We start from the raw sequence: 21,106 nt of genomic DNA on the forward strand, positions 1-21,106 counted from the left end.
AGGTAAAGGCCGTACTTTGCACTATATGGCCCAATCAGGGTGACTTATCATCTTCCTCTGCTAAGCTCCAACAGGTGTTATGGGATTTGGCATGAAGAATGCCATCTATAACCCCATAAATTATGACTCAGATGAGGAGCTGTTTATAGCAGAGAAGAGGGATACAGTGCTGCAAACAGCTCCCTTGTCCCTCTTTGGGCCCTTAATGGTCATTCTTGATCCTCACTCAGGGCAGTCCAGAAATGCAGTTACCCACACTGTGGTAGATTTGAAGGAGGCATGAGTGGTGGGCACGGAAGGGTCTGCTAAGAGGAAGGGTCTGAAGGGCCCTGGGAAGGTCACGAGGACCCAAATGTGGGTTGATTTAATAGGGGCAGGATCAGACAGAATATTGGATAGGAAGTCAAATAGAACCTTACTGGAGCCGTGGCAACAACCGAGGCTGAAGCAGTGTTTTTGGCAGCTGAAGACCAAGAAGTGGAGACTGGAGACGGAGCCACAAGTCTGGCCTGTGCACCTGTGAGCCTTCCTGCTGCAGAGTGAGCCAACGTCGCCTGAACCAGCACAGGAAGATGACTGGGCACATGGTTTGACTGACAGGAGGGTCAAGGCACCTGCCTTGGGGACCAGACGGGGACTGGAGGCCACATGTTGAAATATCAATTCATTAGTCCTCAGTGAATGTACAATGTGTGCTGGCTCTGGTGGACACAGGAACTAAATGCTCAGTGATTTACAGCAACCCTGAGTGGTTTCCTGGGACCCCTGGCAGTTATAGATGGATACAGGGGTAAGGCTATTAGAGTGAAACAAGTCTAAATCCTACTGGAAATAGGGTGCCTACCCCCAAAGGAGTATATTGTGTATATCTCTCCCATATCTGAATATATTTTGGGAATATATATCCCACAGGGCTTATGGTTGCAGACCACTGCAGGTAAGGTCATACTGAGGATGTGTGGTGAAGGCAGTTCTGAGGGGACATGCTAAGCACCCACCTGTAGCTTTGCCTGTGCCTCACTGGGTGACAAATACCAAGCAATATAAGCTACCTGGAGGGCATAAAGAAATTGGAAAAACCCTCCAGTAACTGGAGAAGGTAGGTATTATAAAGCCCACCCAAAGTCCTCTAATTTCCTGGTGTGGTCACTGAAAAAGCCAGATGGCACCTGGAGTATGAAAATGGGTCACAGAGAACTGAATAAAGTCATACCTCCTCTGCATGCTGCTGTCCCCTCTGTTACAGGCCTTATGGACACCCTCAGTCATGAACTAGGGACATATCATTATGTTGGAGATCTTGCTAATGTCTTTTTTTCTATTGACATAGAACAAGAAAGTTAGGAACAGTTTGCCTTCACATGAAAGGATGGCAAAGGACTTTCACTGTCCTTCCATACAGGGATACCTCCACAGTCCCACCATCTGTCATGGACTTGCAGCCCACGACTTAGCAGCATGGAAGAAACTGCCAAGAGTGTGGCCATATCATTATATTGATGACATTATGCTCACGTACGATTCTCTTGCAGATTAAGAAGGGGAAGTTCCTATCCTGCTGCAGCATCTACAGGAGGAAGGATGGGCTGTGAACAGTACCAAGGTTCAGGGACCTGGTCTGTCAGCAAAGTTCTTGGGGATTATCTGTTCAGGTAAGACTAAAGTTATCCCAAAAGCAGTCATGGATAAAGTCCAGGCGTTCCCTGTCCCTACAACTGTGGCATTATTACAAGAGTTTTTGGGTCTTGTAGCTTGTGTGAGAATCCTGGCCATAGGAACCTTCACTTTCTCCACCCTTTTACCAAAAACGTTCCATTGTAATTTTTCAGTCTCACCAAACCCAGAGTGAACTTGTCTGGGGCTGAAACCCTCAGGAGAGACAGCAGGATGTTTACCTTATTTATCAATCTTTCTAGAATAAGCTGTGCCCTAATAACCTTCAAAAGTAAAAAACAGGGAAAATGAAAGTTCCTATGGCCAGGATCCTCACCTGACCCTAAACAACTTGACAATGTAATTGGCCTACTACTACATAGGCTAATGCTTACACACCCATTGGCAATTGTCAGTGTTACTATATAAAGAGCTCCACCCAGTACTCTGCCCAGAGGCAGAGGTAGAGATGGATTGTGAATGCCTCAGAGGCAGACATGATTCCAGCACTTGACCTGCCACCACGAGAGCAAAGCTTGGAATAAAGCCTTTTACCCCTAACATTCTGTTGTTATTTGGTCTCACCAAATCCAGAGTGAACTTGCTTATGGGCAATCCCCCTCAGGTGACACAGTAGCCAATTAATTTTTGTTTGGCATATCATTTGGAACTCTTGGGTATTTACACATTTCAAGTATTTCAATCCTTGGCAATTATTTTTCTTTTTGATGCTTAAGTTTTCCCATCCTTGGTCAGTACACTCTTTTTCAAGTTAACTCCAGTTTCCTTTTGACATGACACTAATAGACTGATAATTTCCTTGCTTTCACATATGAAAACATGGATTGTCCAGATTCATGTTACATATTTCCTACCCCAGACCTGAAATTAGCCACTTACCTAAGGAGCTCTCATTCCTTTAACTGGGAAATGGTAGGGACCACAACCTGGGTTACCATGGGTATTTATTGTTCTTGGGTTGTCACTAATTCCAGGTCTTTTCAATGTGTAGGATGCTTATTTTTGGGAAGATAACGATAAATTCTGATTTCACAGTGGTGAAGCCATGCTTTGCAAGGTTAACAGTCACAGGTGATTCTTATTTTTCAGAGAATAACATGAAGCCTCCAAGCTTCTGTCAGGCCCTCCCAGAAACCTGCTAGATCCAGGTGAAACCAGGTGGACTATCTAGCAGCATGGGCAGAAGAGATCCATTTACCTGGTCCTTGAACTTTTTGCAATCAACAATAGAAAATGTGTCCCAAATCAGCATGCAACTAATTACCTATTGAAGATCACTATGGGATGGAGAAACCTGAGTAGGAATTTCCTAACCCTCAGTCAATCCCTCTTCATTACATTCCTTAAAAAGCCTCTCTTGTTGATGAGCAGAGAGACAGATTTGAGCTAGACTCCTTGCTGTAAAACTCTTCTGTTTTGCAAAAGCTGGTGTCCCATGTTTGGTTTATGCTGTCCATTGGTCAATGAATCCTTATTGGGTTACTTTGGTGTTTTCAATTTGTGCTCACAATGTTTTTTTGTTTTATATTTAATGTCTTCTCTTATGCTGAAATCATGATTTCTAATAGCTATCTCCCTATTTTTCTTTTCCTGCCTCCTCCACACCTTACCACCACTGAATGCAATTTCAGACTTCTTTGTTCATTTCATCTGTAGGTTATATCCTACTAAATACATACAGTCAAAATATTGTGTTTAAATATCACTTTAAATAATTATTTCCCCTAGTTATACCACCAGTGTGGTAAACAGGTTAATTTATTTTAGTTTGTTTTCAAATTTTAGGCATTGCTCTAAGTATAATTGTACTTTTAATCATATAAAATGTGTACATAGTTCCAAAATTAGAACTATAAAACAAGGGATTTTTAGCAAAGTATAGCTTCTATTGTTGTCTCTTCCTTTATATTCTCTCCCTTCTTTAAGATAACCTTTTTTAAAATCACTTTTGGCTTTTACTTCTGTTTTTTAAAAAATGCATACATATACATGCCCCAAAGGTAACATAACACATACAGTATCCTGACCCTGCATTACATTTTTCTGTTCTGGTAAAATATATGTAAAATAAAATTATTTTCACCATATTCAAGTATACAAGTCAGTGGCATGAAGTACATTTACACTGTTGTGCAACTACTATCACAATTTCCAGAACTTTTTCATTATTCAGAATGGATATCAAACAATAAATCCTTGTTCCCTTCTCCTCTCAGCCCTCAATAACCTCTATTGTTCTTTCTTTCTTAATGGATTTACCTATTCTATCTGCATCCCCCCTCCGCTGGATTGTATATTCTAGAGATCATGCAATAGGAGCATACCAAGATCCTTATTTTTTCACAACTGTATAGTATTCCATTGAATGGCTTAAACTGAATTCAACCAGTTCCTTTTTGATGGGAATTTTAAGTTTCTAATCTTTTGCTATTACAGAGAGTGCTACAATGAAGAGACTAATGCATCCATCACTTTATTTTTGGTGTTTTATTTTTGCCTGTATATCTTATAGACTTCTAAAAGAGGAATTGCTGAGCCAAAGAATAAACATACATGCAATTTTAGAGCATTTGGATTTTATGTGATAGACAGGAATGAACCTTGAAACCATTTAAGTATGAAGTCATTAAGTTAAATGAGGACCATTTAACAGGTTTAAATATTTTAGAGTATGATTAAAGCACTGCTTTAACCATGGAGATAGTTATTTAGCTCTTTTAAGTAAAATGATTTTAATTGTTTGAAGCAGACTGCGTGACAAATACTGCTATTACCATCTTTCATTTGGATTTGAACAAATTGGTGTCCCACATGAAATTATGTGACTTCTACTTTTTCTTAAAGCTTTTGAGACTGTGCAAAGGCTACCTTAGGACTATTTGTCTGACTACTTTGGGAAAATAAAGGACTTATGCCAATTCTCAGCTATTTTGGCTGCCAAACAGCAAGCACATCTGGGCAGTTCAAGCCAGGAAAAAAATTTTGTGTGTATATGTATCTTTAAAGGAAGGTTTTCGAGGCCTTAATAATCCAGATAATGCTCTCTCATACGACAAGGGCTTCACAGAGACCTCACCAGAGCAGGGCCACGAAGGAAGACACCCCCTACCCCCCAAAGGCAGGGGAACGCAGAGGCAGCTCTATGAGTTCAGAGGGCACGTCCCCAGCCTGGATACACCAAATTGCTAGGGTTTAATCATTAATAAGGAGTCCAAACCAGGAATCAAGGATATGCCCCAAGACCCATTTACGCGCCCTGAGCTCCGCCCCCCCCGCCATGGTCCCATCCTCCGTCCTGCCACTTTAGGGGCTCTAATTCCCAGATCCCTGCCAGGGGTCACCCCGGAGCACACCCCCTGCCTGGACTCCCCAGGACCGTGGCGCCGGCAATCTGCTGAGGCCCCCCGCGGCCTCGTGAGCTCCCTCTTCGGAGGCGGAGGGCGCATTTCACTCTGGAAACGCCCAGCCCCTCTGCGGGTCCCACAAACTGACGCCGCTCCCGGTAGGGAGGTGGGGGTAGGAGGAGATGGCGAGGGCCCGGCCTCCTCGGTTTGGGGTTGCAGCCAACTCGCACGCGAGTCTCTATTCCTGTTTGGCTGCGAATCTCCCCCACCCCCTTCTGGGTCCGGGTCCCCGCCGGGAGGACCGGTTCTCATCCTCAACCTTGTGGCTTCTGCCCGGCGGGAAGTTCAGCCGCCGGTCTAGCCGAGCCAGGCGCGTTTAGAGACCCTCGTCGGCGGTCCGCGGCCCGGCCAGAACGCAGAGGGAGGGGAAGGGGCTGCTGCCTTCTTTCCCAAATCCGAGCCCTAACCGCCCCCTCCCCCGCCGTCTGCTCGCTTTGCACAGGCAGTCAAAACAGAGCTAGCGGCCAGTTGAGGGGGACGGGAAGCAAAGCCGACTAGTGCCTCGCCCCCTCCTCCCGGCCTCCGACCCCCGCCTTTCCCACTTTTCTTCTCGCCCTAACCTCGCCCCATCCCCCGCCCATTTCCTCTCGCACCCGGGCTCGCCAATCCCTTTCCCAGCCCCTCTTCCAGCCCTGGCCTTCCTCTCCGGCTCGCCCCCCCTCTCCCCACTCTCAGTCCTCCCCCCTCCCTCCACCTACCCCTTTCCTTCCTCTTCCCCGCCCCCAGCCCCAAGCTCCCCGGTGTCTCCCCACCCGTTCGCCCCTTGACTCTGTCCCCGCCCACTCTGCGCCGGCCCCTCGGTCCGGGCTGCGCCCCACGTGTGGACCGCTGCGCTCCAGCCCCCACTGACAGCCGCCGCCCGCCGGCCCGCCCCGCGCCCCGCCGGGCCTCAAAACCCCCGCGCCGCGCCCTCGCCCGCCGCATCCTCCCGGGCGTGCAGCCTCCCGCCTTCCCGCTCACCGGCCGCCCGCTCCGGCCCCGCGCACCTCTGTCCGGCTGCTCAGCCGCCGCCGGCGTGTCGCTGCCCCGCCGGACTCCTGGCGAGCCGCGAGGAGATCCTCCTCTTCTTTACGGGGTGACTTTTGTCTGCCCGCTTCCTTCTGGTGACTTTTGCAGCTTTCCGAGATCCGTGCCCAGAGCGCACGGGACACGCCGAGCCGCTACGCGCAGGCCCCTTTTTCCTTCGAGGTCCGCTTTCTTTGTAACTTTACCCCGCGGCTGCTCGGGTTACTTTTGTAATTTCCCGCCCCCGCCCTCTGGAGGTCCTGGAGTCGCTCGGGGCCGTGGCCCGGGGGATGCAACGTGGACCGCGCGGGGCTGCCGGCCGCATCGCCGCCGCCGCCGCGCCTTGCCGCCCGCTGCGCTAGAGCCCGCGCCCCGCCGGCAGCCAGGGGGCCGGCGCCCGGTCCGGGGCTCCGCTGCAGCAGGGAGCCCGAGCCCCAGGGCGTCCCGGGAGCCGCGGCAGGGCGTGTTAGAGCCTGACCTTTCTCGGGCCTCGCACATTCTTTGAGCTCTCCCTCTCCGCGGACCACGGTCCGCGCGCTCTCGGCGCCCGCGATGGGGAGACGGCGGCGGCAGTGTCTCCAGCCCTACTTCGTGTGGCTGGGCTGCGTGGCGCTCTGGGCGCAGGGCACGGCCGGCCAGCCTCAGCCGCCGCCGCCCAAGCCGCCCCGGCCCCAGCCGCTGGTGCAACAGGTCCGGCCCGCGACGGCTAGCTCTGAAGGCGGGTTCGCGGTGCCCGAGTACCGGGAGGAGGGCGCCGTGGCGGCCAGCCGCGTCCGCCGGAGAGGACAGCAGGACGTGCTCCGAGGGTATGTGCGCCGGCGGGACGGGGAGAACCTCGGCTTGGCAGCTTTCCATCCTTCCCCCTCCCGGAACCTAGGTTGGCGGCGACAGCCGCGGCCCCCTCCAAGAGACCCCCAGGACTCCCGGGAGCGCCTCCCCCTTTTCCTCCGCTAAGCCTGCAGAAAGCCCTCCTCGGAGGGTGGCTCGGAGGCCCTCGGGCGTGGATCGCAGAACGCAGGCCGAGCCCGCGGTGGGGAACAGGTTCCGAAAGGCGGTCGGAAGGCGGGCTCGAGGCCACCCCGCGGCAGGGCTGTTGGAGCCTGCTTGCTCCCCGCGGTCCGGGCCGCGGCTCCCGCGCCTTTTGTTTGAGGACGTGCGCGGAGCTTGCTGTGCGCGCTGACCATCAACCCCAGCGCTCCACCTTCCGACGCACCTTCCTTGACACGTCGGGGCCACAGTTAGTGATCAGGGAGGGATGATTCGGGGACTAGAGCAAGGATTTTTGAAACACTGTTCCCTTTGTTCTCAGCATCCGGAGGCCAGACTAGGAGTAAATTATATGTTTATGTTTCTTTTTCCCCTTTAAAAAGGCAGCAAGGGAGGGCAGATGAAAGGCAGCGGATAGACGTTTCTGACCCTCCCGCTTTTCGGCGTCTGTTTCCCCGTCTGTGCCCCAAGCCCAAGCCCCAAGACTGCGGCATAGTTCGTGTTTACCTGTTGTCCCCTTGCTGCTAACGTGTTACTGCACCCCTCTCCGCGGGCGCATGTGTGACCTCGCTTGTTCATCGCAGGCCCAATGTGTGCGGATCCAGGTTCCACTCCTACTGCTGCCCTGGATGGAAGACCCTTCCCGGAGGAAACCAGTGCATTGTCCGTGAGTGCTTGGCTGGGGCCGTCGGGGCGGCTCTCTCGGCCCCACGTTGGCCCGGCTTCTTGCGTTCGGTGTGTGGGATGCGCGGTTGCACTTGCAGTGCAGTGACCCCAGAGCGGCGTTAATTAAGACGCAGCGCCATTTGAATGACGTAGAAGCAGCCGATCTTGCCTCAGTTTAAACGTCACTTCTACTCTGTTGAAGGGCAATAATGATAAAGGTTTCAAAGATAGTTGGAAATTTTATCTTTCTCTGTCTATTAATACACACTGAAGGGGGAGTACAGCCATTCCCTAGAGAACTCAAAACCACTTTTTTCCCTAAAAGAGTCCAGATAAGACCACAGTGTGATTGTGTAAATTTTCTGGCTTTTGACTCTGCCTGAAGATCAAGCTTTCTTAGGCCTTTGTACAAACCACTTTATTATCTCTGGTTTCATCTCAACAGCCACATAACACAGATATGAAAGGAACGCTGTCAGGGTTTTACAGCTGATCCAGGTTAACACACTTTCTAAAAGAGAGAACTCCTCCAAGTGGCTCGACTTTTTGTTTGTTTAGAAGATGTTTAAGTTTAGGATTTCCAGACCTCAAATCTCATCGTATACAGTAGGTTTCCGAAGTGTAAATCTTAGAACTAGAAAAGTTCTGCATATCTGATCATAAAAGTTTGGATTATTTTGTTCAGTTTCCAAATGGTATACCTAGCTCTCAAAGTTCTCATGGGAAAAGTCATTAGTTATCAGCCTCTCAGTGATGGACCAGGAGATGTCTTATTTAAATGCCTGTGAATTTGTGAGTTGAAGTGTGACTGGCCTTCTCCTGTGTTTATCTAACACAGCCACATTTGTCTTGTTGGGAAGGCAGCCAGGTATTATAGACAGCACATTCATTTAGAGCCAGTCTTGACTGTAGATTGACCTCAGCGTTCTCCCGGGAAAAGATAATTATGCAACTGTGAACAGGAAAAAAAGGGCAGGCTACACCAGCGAAGGGATAATAAGGATGTAGTGGCATCTCTGACTCTATGTTTATTGGTTTCGTGGGTTTGAGATAGATGCTTAATGTTATTTCAGTGCAGTGTGTTTATAAAGGCATGAAGTCTCGTGTTGTGAAAACTAGTTTCTTATTTTTTTCTATTCTAAAAATCCCACAATCTCCAGTAATGGGGCAAAAATGGGAAATGAACATCCATGCTCCTTAAAGTGATTCATAAATATTTTAAATAACCCGTCTGATGATAAGCCTTTGCTTTTATTAAAAAGAAAGAAAGGGTGTTGCATTCTTTTCTCTCCAACACAGAAATCATGTATATGAGGCCTTTTTGGGGTGGGTGCGTTTACTCTTCTAGGCCGGTAGGACATTACCGTGCCTGCTTTAAACTTACATGGTTCCTTGAATCCAGAAACAGCTAATGTCACTCACCACACACCTGCCGTCCTAGGTGGGAGTGACTTAGGCCCTGTGGAAAGTCTGACTCACTAAATGTAATGAATGTGACTGCCATTATTGAGTTGGAGAGCAGCCGAGGAGAAGGAATCGGTTTATGGTACGTGTTGAAAATCTGTAAAGTCAGATTTTATTGAATTGGTGTGGAATGGGAATTCCAGAGAACAGAGCCTTCCAGAATATTGTAATAGAAATACACACACACACACACACACACACACACACACATATATATATATATCCTTCTGAGTGTCAGTTTTAAATAGTTTTGGTCTTTGAGTAACATTCTGCTCTACTTTGGTCTTTGAGTAACATTGTGCAGAAGATCAGCTTTGGAAATCTCAGAGTAGCAGTGAATATTGTGACCGCATTTCTACTACTTGAAAATATTTGGGTGCTTATGAAATATTTTGGAATGTACCTGTATCATATATTTATAAAAACACAAGCTTTGAAATGATCTTTAGATCTCCAAGAAATACAGCACTGTGTCAAGAGATATCTACAAAAATATTTATTAGCACATTAAAAAAGTAACTCAGATAGATAGCCAAGACTATAAATAAGGGCACAAAGTAGAGAGAGAATGCAATGCTTTTATAATGTCTTGGTTGGGTCACCTAAATTTTAGTTTTTAATAGTTTGCATTAAATTTAGTAGTTGTGGTTTTGACACTTAACATTATCATGTAAGGGGCTAGTAACCAAATTGAAACCATTATAAAGTCAAAATCAAGAATTTTCATTCCAGGATTTTCTGATGATAATAAAGTATTACATTTATTTTATTTCCACTATTTAGCAAAAGTTCAGACGGAAATTACAAAAAGAGAATAAGTAAAATACAAATGGAAAATGAGGATGAAAAATTAATTTTCCCATACATTTATACATCTCCATTTTTTCTATATGGAAAGATACTAAAATGATCACCTTCTAGAATTTAATATGTTTGGCCTTGACCAGGACTCATGAGAAGAAGATCCTAAATCAAGAATGTATTTCTCAAACTACAAGAAAGCTAATGTATTTTAATTTAAGTCTCTGTGTTTTGTTATTGTTCCTAATTGTGGCCTGCAAAGATCACTGAAGTACTTCCAAACCTCTAAATATTTGTGTCCAAAAGGATAAATTGACTTTCTCATTTTCCATTTATTTTTTTAAGTCTTGTTAGAACATGAAGCAATGGAAAGTTTGCTTATTAATTTGTTTATTATGAGATTATGCTGTTTATTAAGAGATTAGAACTTTTTGATCAAGGCAATAACAGTGGGGAGGGGTTGCCCTGGAATCATAGCATTTGAGACCTGAAGAGATATCAGAACACTCCAATGTAATCCCTTTGTTTTATTCAATGAGAAAACTAAACCCAGAAAAGTTGTGGTTTTCTCCCCACTGAAGTCTGGTGGGTCAGCACCACAGCAAGAACTCAATCTCACACCTTTGCATACCATACACACTTTACTGTGCCATCCATCTTTTCCCAGCATCACTGAAATCCCAACAGCCAAGTCCTCTCTCTTCTTTCCCTCGAGTATTCCTAGGCCTCATGGTTTTCGTGATTGTGAGAACAGATATTTAGGTGAGGCATACTACAATTTGAGATGAATGTGAGGATAAAGTACTCACATTTCTCAGTGCCTCACAGATACAGGGTGCATGCCAGGGGCTGGGACAGGGATAGAGTGACCAGTCTCCAGCCCATCAGACCTTTGGATTTAGGACCAGGGTAGGGGCACTTTGTATATCACTTAAGCCTAGACTAAATGCCTACCCACTGAGGATGTCTATGAAATAAAACAATGTATTAGCAAGCATTTGTCATGTAAAGTCATTGGTGATCAGAAACTCTAGTACATTTTAAGAATTAATAGTCAACTCCATGGCAGGAACCATGTTCTAGCCTAAAATTAGTGTTCTGTCTTCACACCATGATCTGTGACATTTGCATTTACTGAGAGCACTAATGGAGATGCTGGCTGTTTTATGTGATGACAAAAGGCAGTTTGGTAAAGGAGAGCAATTACTGAATTAGCTCGCTTCTATAGAACATGCCCTTGACGTTGTTGGGGGCCCCAGATCTCTTTGAAAGGTGTGGGAACCCTCCCAAGCAAAGGACGCATATGTTCATTTGCATAAATGTTTATAACTCATTTCAGGGCATTCCCAGAGTCTCCTCTTGTCTTCATTCATCCAGTTATTGAGTATTAAAGCACATAGCTTTTGTGCACAAAGAGAGAATTCAATTGTAGGTGTAGAAATAAATCTCTCAGTTCCTAAATGTCTGACTCTACATATGGGAGGGACTTTCCATGTAAAGGCGCCCAGCTAATGATTCTGAGGATGCGTGGTATGTGCTGTGTCAGTGAGCTGAACGTTCTTGGCTGTCATGAGAGCTGCAGGAGGCTTTGACTCTCCTTCCGTCATAAGGTTGCAGCCACTTTTCTGAGCAGCAGGAAATGGCTAGGTTGTGGAGATACTGTGGAGGAAAAAAGTCTGGAGGAAGGAGAGAGGGAATTATTAAGGAGAACAAAGATTGATGATGGGGCAGGTCAGATACCAACTGGGAAGGAATGTTCATGGAACCCCTGGGGCTTGGCCAAGTGTTTAGGGTCTGGCGTCTCCAGCTCAGCCTGTTTCACGTCTTTTGTCTCCTGCGAAGGTCCTTTAACAGAGTGGGCTGTTTTCTGAGGGTTTGTGAGACCCCTGGGTTTCCTCAACCCTTCTAGCTTCCTAGGATCAAGACAACCTTCTGGCAGTGAATTCTGCATATACACTCCTTACCTTGAATGGAAAAGATGACCTGTGTTGATAGAACAGTTAAAGAATCAGGATTATGGAACTTGGAATAGCTTCATTTGTTTGCACATTATCATAAGAATCCTTGGGGACTTACTCCCCGGTCTGCAATGGGTAATTTCATTGCATATCTGAAATTAGACATTGTATGTGTCACGTACTTTATAGCTTAGTTTTTCAGGTTCCTTGTTTTCTTGTTTTAGAAACCATGGTTTGTAACCTAATAATCAATTTGCTTTCCTATTGTGCTTCCCACAGCAATCTGTAGAAATAGTTGTGGAGATGGATTTTGTTCCCGTCCAAACATGTGTACTTGTTCCAGCGGCCAAATATCACCAACCTGTGGATCAAAATCAAGTACGTTTCTTCTATATGAACTTACTTGCTCCAGTGTCTATAAGCTTTTAAGTAGATTCTGATTGTCCCTTTCCATGAGGATAAAAACCCAACAGTGTTTTCCTCCCTAAGTAGGTCTGCATTAATTCTGGAGTAAAAAGTCTTTGGTGTCTTATTTGTTGTCCTCAACCACTAAGTCGTAGAGGGGTGAGGGTTTTCATTAAGAAAAGTGACTTAATTCTGGTCCAGAAATGGCCTGTCTATCCAGGAAAAGTGCCTGGATTCAGTTGAGAAGTAATTCTTTGTGAATAATAACTATAACTTACTGAATGTCCACTCTGCTAGGCATTATTTTGTGTTTGTCTCTATCGTTTTATTTAATCCTTCAATGAAAACTATGAGATACTATTATTATCCCATTTTACAGAACAGGAGATTCAGTAAGTTAAGTAACTTGCCCAGGGTGACATAGATTAGAATCCAGGTATTCTGATAACCAAGCTTGTAAACCCTAGGCTGTATTTATTACCTTTACATAACTCCTTTGGCTCCTATCTCGTTTTATGGGGTTAACTAAAGGGGAAGGATAAGAGCACTGGGGTTGTGACAGATATTTATTGTGTACTGGACAGATGCTTTACATATATGAACTTACTTTCTTTACACACATTAACTCCCAACAAGTCTGTATGATCACTATAACAGAGGGCTGAGGCTGTATTATTCAAGACCCAATTAGAACCTGTTTGACCTTTGAAATTGAAAATTAATCTTGTAGGGGGTAATAATAGTATCTCATAGTTGTCATATAAGGATTAAATAAAATGATAGAGGCAAACACAAATATCAGATAGTATTATAATTAGGCAGAAGCAGATATTGTTTATTTAATTACTCAGTAATTAATAAATCTTCAAAGCTGCCTCAAACTAGCACAAAATTATATTTTTAACATTTCTCTTCACAGATTTTCCCTAAGAAAAGGTAATGGAAATCTGTCTGACTCAGGAATATAAGATTAGAGATTCATACAGCAGCTGTCATTGTCTTCTGATGAAACTTGTGATTAAAACTCTAGTTTCACTTTCAAAATTATCTGTCATTTTCCCAGCCTTTTAAAATCTGTTCAGAATTCATGGAGGCTTTCTTGCCACCCTGATTAGCAAATTCCCTCCACTACTTTTCTCAGCCTCCTTATCTGATCTCCTGGAAGATAACCCTCTCCTCTGTCTTTGTTATCCTAGACTCTTAGTTTTCTCATATGCACTCTCAGCAAAAGACCCAATCCTGGAGAAATTTTGCAATTTAGCAGATCATAGATCATTTAGCAGCCCATGCTCACTTTACAGTGTGGTTTAGGAAGGACTCCATGAGCTCGCCTAGGCTAGAGCAGCACTCATGTCCTTTCCATCAGGAGCTTCTCTCTCCTTTCCCGTCCTCCCCCTGTTCTGCCTCCCAGAAGCAATTCACACCATTGATCACTATCTTCTTGAAATGTGCTCTTTGCCCTTCACTTGTGTAATATCATTGGCCCACCATGCTGCTCTTTCTTGATTTGTATTTTTTTTTCATATCCTTTCTGTATTTTCTTCCTGAGTTTTGTATTCTTAAGGCTTCTGTCCTCCCAAGGGAAACTCATTTACATATATGTCTTCAGCTGCCATGAATATGATTATCTGCAGAGTACATGCCTTCCCAGGGTGTCCCATTCACTTGTTCCATTTCCTGTTTGAGGGCATAGTGGGCACCTGAAGCTTGGAAGCATGGAACTCTGGATTCATTACTGCACTGTCTGCTTCTTCCACAGTTTCTCTGTCCCCAGCAAATAGTGCTGCCATCCACCCGGTGCTTAAACAACAGCTTCTCTTTCTCTTACGTCAACTCTTTTAACAAGACCTGTGGGTTCTACTGGAAATGTTCTCAATTCCATCTTTTCTGCATCACCACTGATGCCGTGTGGTTCAGCCACCCTCATTTCTCACCTGGCCTGTTGCAGTAACCACCTGATTGGGCTCCTAGCTTCTACTCTTAGCTCTTTTCAAATCTATGCTCTGCAGAGCATCTGGAGCAATCTTTTATAAATATAAATTGCATTGCTTTGCTCTGTTATGGAAATATTGTCAGTGACTCCCTGTTGCATTTAGGATATAATGCAAACCTTTCTGTGGCTGGGGAGGCCTCTGTCACATCAGAGTGGTCTTGCTTGGCTGCTGGCTCCAGGCTTCTCTCCTTCACAACAGGTTCCCTTGGAGAACTTAGCACAGTCTGTAATGACACTGTAGTATTTATTTCCTTGTGCATTGTTGTTTTCCTATGGAAATGTAAGCTCCATGACAGTGGATACTGAGTCCATGACAGAAGGACATTGAGCTTATACAGCTGGCACTCAGCCCCTTCCTTCTGCGTGGATACATGAGTTCTTCCTGCATCCTGGAAACTAAGCTGCTAGTCACCTTATGTTTATTTCCTTTAACACCGAAAGTGTAATTTAATTTAAACATACAGAATAACATGTTGTAACACATATGCTCATGTGTACTTTTACGACAAATAAACAAAGCTATGCTTGGGCCAAAACATTTACTTTTGCAGGATACATTTGTCATTACACTGGATCTCTCATAGATCTCTCATAGATAATATAATTTTGGTGGTTGATATTTGTGTATATTTCATTGTTTTTTGCAGTTCAGCAGTGCAGTGTTAGATGCATGAATGGGGGGACCTGTGCCGACGACCACTGCCAGTGCCAGAAGGGATATATTGGAACTTACTGTGGACAACGTAAGCAACATTGCAATAGACTTGATTTAGAAAGAATTTGAGTTACTGGGTATTTCATACTAAGTTGTAATTGAAGGTCTTGTAAAGCCTATGATCCTTTAAAAGAATAATTTTATGTAGTAAGCCATATCTTACAACAGTTATTAATTTTTATCCCAGATTTTTTTCTCTGAAAATTTTTGTGCTCTAGAGTATCGATATTGAATACCACTCATGCTTTATTAAATTTTATACATATCACAAGTAAATATTTGCTTTTCTTTTATCCAGCTCCATAAAACAGGTGTACCTTTCTGAGAAAATATTGGTTTGCTGTTCTCTCTCTCTTTGGGATATCCCAAAATTAACCCTGGAAGAGCTGATCTTATAAATTGTCCTTGGCACAAATATGTTCAAATATTTAGTACCATAGTATGCTGCTATGAAATGATTTTTAAAAAATCAGATGTCATTGTGAAAGAAGGAGCTTTAATCCAGGAAAGCTTTTATCCTCACTCCCTGGAGAATATTCTACACTCATCAAGAAATAACCTTTTAACAAGGATGTGAGGATTGCAGCTCGTGTGTTGTAACACAGCACTGGGGAATACTGTAGGGTAGCGTTTCCCAAGTCATGGGACCATGGTAGGAATCCCCATATTTTTAACTATGGATGAGTAAAGGACATGACTTTAAAGGTCAATCACAAATGTAAAAACGTCCCCTTTATTTCATTTGTACTTCATCAGATGCAGAATCTACATTTGCTGCTCATGTGGAAGGCTTTGCTAAGACTTGTTTATCAACTTTTTTAACACAGGAAGATCAAGACTTAGGTGCACAAGAATATCCAGCTTGTTTTAAAGGAACCTTATTTTTGTTGCAGTTTAAACGACTTAAAAAATTTTATACAATATACATAAGATTTACCACTTTAACCATTTTTTTTTAAAGTGCAGTTCATTGACATTAAATACATTTACACTGCTGAGCAAACATCACCACCATCCATCTGCAAAACTGTTTTTGTGATGCAGAACAGGAACTCTGTACCTGTTACACACTCACTCCCCGTTTCTTACCCCCACCCCCAGCCCCTGTGAACCACCATTCTACTTCCTTTTCTATGAACTTGACCACTTTAGGGACCTCAGATATGTGGAGTCATGCAGTATTTTATTTGTCCTTTGGTGACTGGCTTATTTTGCTTAGCATAATATGTCATCGTTCATCCATGTTGTAGCATGTGTCAGAATTTCTTTCATTTTTAAGGCTGAATAATATTCCATTTTACATATATACCATGTTTTGTTTTTTATCTCTTCATCTGTTGATGGATCCTTGAGGTGCTTCCATCTTTTGGCTGTTGTGAATAATGCTGTTGTGAACATGGGTGTACACATTCAAGCCCCTGCTTTCGGTTCTTTTGAGTATATACCAGAAGTGGAATTGCTAGATCATATGGTCATTCTATTTTTACTTTCTTGAAGAGCCCCCATGTGTTTTCCATAGTGGCTGGACCATTTTACATTCCCATTAGAAGTGCATGAGGGTTTCATTTTCTCCACATCTTCACCAACACTTGTTATTTCTGTTTTATTTGATGATAGCTGTCCTCATGGATGTGGAGTGATATCTCCTAGTTAGGATAATTATAGCTTTCCATTTATAAGTGCTATAAAGTTTTCTTTTAAAATAATTCTAAATCAATTAAATATTGTTATTGTCAGGAGTTAGCCAATTTTTTTTTTTGTAAAGGCCAGATAATAAATATTTTAGACTGTGTGGTCTCTGTCACAACTACTTAACTCTTCCATTGTAGAACAAAAGCTACCAGAAATGATATGTAAGTCAAAGTGCTTGAGTGTATTTCAGCAGGACTTTATTTGTGGCTACTGAAATTTGAATTTCATACAATTTCCATGGGTTACAAAATATTATTCTGTTTTTTATTGTTTCAACCACATAAGAATGTAAAAATCCTCCTTAACTCATGGACAATCCCAAAACAGACAGTGGGCCAGATCTGGCCTGTGGGCCATAGTTTACAGACCCCTTATGTAGGAGGTGGTCAGGTATGACCACAGCTTTTAAGGTAATCTGAGGTTAACTGAATTTTGGAAAATGGAGTCTTAAGGAATTTGAGAGAATATAGTACATTGAGGCCAGTTTTCTTGCAAGAATAGGAGATGCTATGCAATAACTTTTTCAGTCAAGGGTTGGCCAGGTGAGAGCAGGAAAGAAGTGGACAACAGTGAAACAGAAATTGTAGCAAAGTTTCTTGACTCACGGGTGATTTTTCCCCCCTATATTTCCTTCATACATTCAGGTATTTTCCAAAACTTATGCAAAGACTCCAGTGTGTGCACATTAAAATAGTCTATTAGGAGCACAATATTTACAAGGGGTCAGATTTTTACCTTTTCTACACGTATGAAAGCATGAAGTGATCTGATTGGATCCCTGATTCACAGAGTTTAGTAGCCAGCCAGTGAAAAGACACAAGTATCCTTCTTGAAACTCAGCCTATTACTTCAGAATTACAGGGGGAAGAACCTTACCTCAACTGGTTTTTCAGAGTATTTGCTCAAATCTATCCTGAAACTAGCCACATTCAGCCTGAACTGGGCTGCTGTACCTGTTGGGAGGATATGTGTATGTGTGCATGTATTTTCCCGAAGGTTCTTCAGAAAGAGCCCTGATAGGTGTGGCCATCCCTTCCCTGCTCTCCACATAGAAATGGGAGGCAAGGGGATAGAAAGTAGTTTCCCTTTCTGGAGTAGGTGCTTTTGTGTTCTTCAGCCCTATGCCCTACCATATGGATGTTCCCACATTTTCCAGTCAGGGGAAAGCAAGAAACATTGCGTCAGAAGAGCAGCATATATGTGACGATTTGTTCTCTCAATATTTCATGGGTCAACACTCTCCTTACCTAATAACATTTATCAGGCATAACAGAACATACAGTACAGGCAAACTCTGCTTGTAGTTACACGGGACTAACAGGCTCCATTCACCAGCAAATATGAGGGTACAAGGTATGATAATTACTGCCTATCAGCCCTAGAAGTGGTGTAAGGAAGGCGCTCAGTGGTCTTATAGACAGTGTTAGAGTGAGTGCAGAGAGAAAAGAAACTGATGTAACAATTTTCAGTTTGTGAATCCAGAAAAGTCCTGGAAATATGTTTGCTAAAGTGAGGATTATAAAAACAATGAAGCTGCTTAGCTGTTTTCCCAGAACTGTAGAAGGCATTCTTTAGAAGGTACTCTCTGATCTCCATCAGCAGTGTTTGTTGAGTGACTGCTGTGTGCGCCACATCTTCCAAGGGCCTGGGAGTACATCAGTGAGCACCCGAGGTGACGCCCGGGCTTCCTAGAGCTCAGATTCTGGCAGGGAAAACAAGAAACAAGCAGGTGAAATGCTAAACGCCCAACACAAATGTCGGTAGTGAGACGTTCTGGAAGAATAAAGCAGCATAAGGGGGGTCAGTCTGGGTCAGGACAAGGAGTTCTCTGCTGTTTGTTGTACCAAGGATCTTGGAGAAGGTGTATTTGAACACAGACCTGAGCCTGCACTTTCAGGTATACAGGAGAAGTGTTCCTAGACAGAGGGAAAAGCAAATTCAAAGGACCTGGGGTGGGAGCAGACCTCATGGAAAAAAGAAGAAGACACATGTAGCTAAAATGAGGAAAGGAGAGAAGGTAGGAGGTGAGTGTACAGGGATGGAGGTGTGAGGCCTTAGTGACCCAGCAAAGAAATTTAGACTTTGAATATTATGGGAAGCCACTGGAGCAATTTGAGCAGTGGAGTGATGTGCTCTGATTGACATTAAAAAAAAAGAAAAGCACTCTAGCTCTTCTGTTAAAACTGGTCTGTAGGAAGGTCAAGAGAGAACATACAAAGGCCAGTAAGGAGGCTATGGCCCTGGAACTGGTGGGTGGTGCTGTAGTAATTGAGGATATGGAAAGTGCTTGGAGTAAGCTTGTGTTGGGAGGTAGACCCAGTGGAAGGAAGTGGGTGCCAATGGCCTGGGTGTGGTGGGGGAGAAAAAAGTCAAAGATCCATAGAAACAACTAGAGGGTTTTGGTGGAGCTCCTGCCTGAATGGCGATGTCATTTCCTGATCTGGGAAAGATTGAGCAAGGGAGTGGGTTGAACTGGGGGTCAGGTGCGCTGAGAGCATGGAATTTCAGGAGATCTGTCTTGGATCTGATAGTTTAACAAGTCCTTTAGACCTCCAGGTGGAAAGATCTCTGAACTCAGCTCTTAGGAGAGAAGTCAGAGATAGATGAATTTGGGAACATGCAGATTGAGTTTCTGTATAGGTAATAGTTTAGTCATAGGCCTCAGTGTTGATCACTGGGAAGTTGGTATAGACAGAGAAGAAAAGGAGGTTGAAGCCAGTCCTGAGGAAGCCGAACATTTTGAGGTGGCGAGGGGACAAGCGAGCAGAGAGGTGGGAGAAACTGTCCACAGTGAGAAAGGAGGGAAGCTGGGAGAGGTGGTTCCTGGAAGAGAAAGGAAGAAGGTAGCTCAGTAGTAAAAATTTATACTGTCCTATGTCAGAACAAAAAGGTTTTGTGTCTTTCCTTTTTTTTTTTTTTTTTTTAAGCATTGTAGGCTGATTTAGCATGCTATCCTTATGTGATATGTTTATATAGAAGTAGCAACCCTAATTCCAGACTGGGCTCATGTCCAAGTGTCTGTACCTATGTGGAGTGGTACAGGAGTCTGTCTAATAAAAACATATACTTGTCATATTACCCAGAGCAAGTAGGTACTCAGTAAATATTTACTGAATAAAAATACCCAAGCTTCTACAGTGTGTGATCAGGGTTCCGTTTCCCAGGCTGGCCAACTTGAAATAGCGTATGCTTTCCCTTTCCGTCCATATTGTGGTAGGCAGTTTAAGAAGCCAGCTTGTATTTCTATCCTTAGTGTATCTTCTTCTCTCTGCTTTTTGCCTTGTCCTACACCAGGTGTAAGCATTTCTTTCCTCTTGGGTGGTCAGCATTCTTTCCATGGTAGAAATGTAGGCCTATTCAATTATCTTTCCAACTCCAGTTGAAATATAAGTTTCCATTTTGGTTATGTTTTGTTACAAAAATAATTTACTTTATAAAATAGCTCTCATCAGAACTCATTGAAAAGAAGTAAAATTACCTCTTTTAATTTTTTTTTTATGTTATGTTCTACTTGTATACAACGTTGCCAGCTCCTGTTTCTCTTCCTCTGCTGTTGATCTTCAGTGTCAGCATTGCATGTTGTAGATCAAGTCTTATTGTCCATACAAATACTCTGTAGAATAAAAGAGAAAGGGAATCAAGGTTTGTAGGACACCTTTAATGGGCAGCCACTGCGTACTTTGGTCCATACACCATTTTAATTAATCCTCAAATTTCTGAGGGTAGGAACTGTAAACTCTGTTTTGCAGGCAGAGAGGCTGAGACTCAGAAAGATAGTGAGTGTGAGATGTGCTGGGAACAGCAGACTCCTCTGTTCCCTGCAGCATTCTGCCTGACAACAGAGTGGGAAAAAGACTACAAAATTTTGATATGTTGCGGGATTTTTTTTTTAGTATCTGCGGTACAACCAAATACTACAGGAGATGATGGGATACAAAGGCAAACAAACTCTCATCTCTGTCTTGGAAGAACTCATTCTCCCAGGAGAGCTATTAGCATGGTTGTCGAAGTGGATCTCACTCTTTCTGTGCATAGGACCCCTTTAGGTTTTAAAAATTATTGAAGCTCTTTTGTTTAAATGGATTATGGCTGCTGATACCGACCATATTAAAATTAAAATGGAGAATTTAGAAAAATGATTTAATTCATTGAAAATAAAACAGTGTTGCATATTTGCATTCATTTTTTAATGAACAGTAACTATGTTTTCCAAACCAAAGCAAAATTCAGTGAGAAGAGAGGTGTTGTCAGTTTAACCCAGACAAGTTAGAAGAGTTTCCATATGTACTGGGTGAGCCTTTCCAGGAGAAGCGTGAGGCTTGTGTAGCCCTCTTCCAGCTGC

At 43.8% G+C, this 21,106-nt stretch overlaps 1 protein-coding gene across 1 annotated transcript in view; it reads left to right on the plus strand.

Annotated features, from left to right (window-relative positions):
- The first annotated feature begins 5,980 nt into the window (after positions 1 to 5,980).
- FBN2 (fibrillin 2) overlaps positions 5,981 to 21,106 on the plus strand; it is a 216,351-nt gene continuing 201,225 nt past the window's right edge. Inside the window, exons 1-4 of the mRNA XM_073221486.1 lie at positions 5,981 to 6,889; positions 7,655 to 7,737; positions 12,239 to 12,337; positions 15,005 to 15,100. Of these exons, the coding sequence (XP_073077587.1) occupies positions 6,636 to 6,889; positions 7,655 to 7,737; positions 12,239 to 12,337; positions 15,005 to 15,100 (532 nt within the window). The 5' untranslated portion in view covers positions 5,981 to 6,635. The remainder of the gene's footprint in view (positions 6,890 to 7,654; positions 7,738 to 12,238; positions 12,338 to 15,004; positions 15,101 to 21,106) is intronic.

Source organism: Manis javanica, chromosome 14 (assembly GCF_040802235.1).
Source record: "Manis javanica isolate MJ-LG chromosome 14, MJ_LKY, whole genome shotgun sequence".
NCBI lineage: Eukaryota > Metazoa > Chordata > Mammalia > Pholidota > Manidae > Manis > Manis javanica.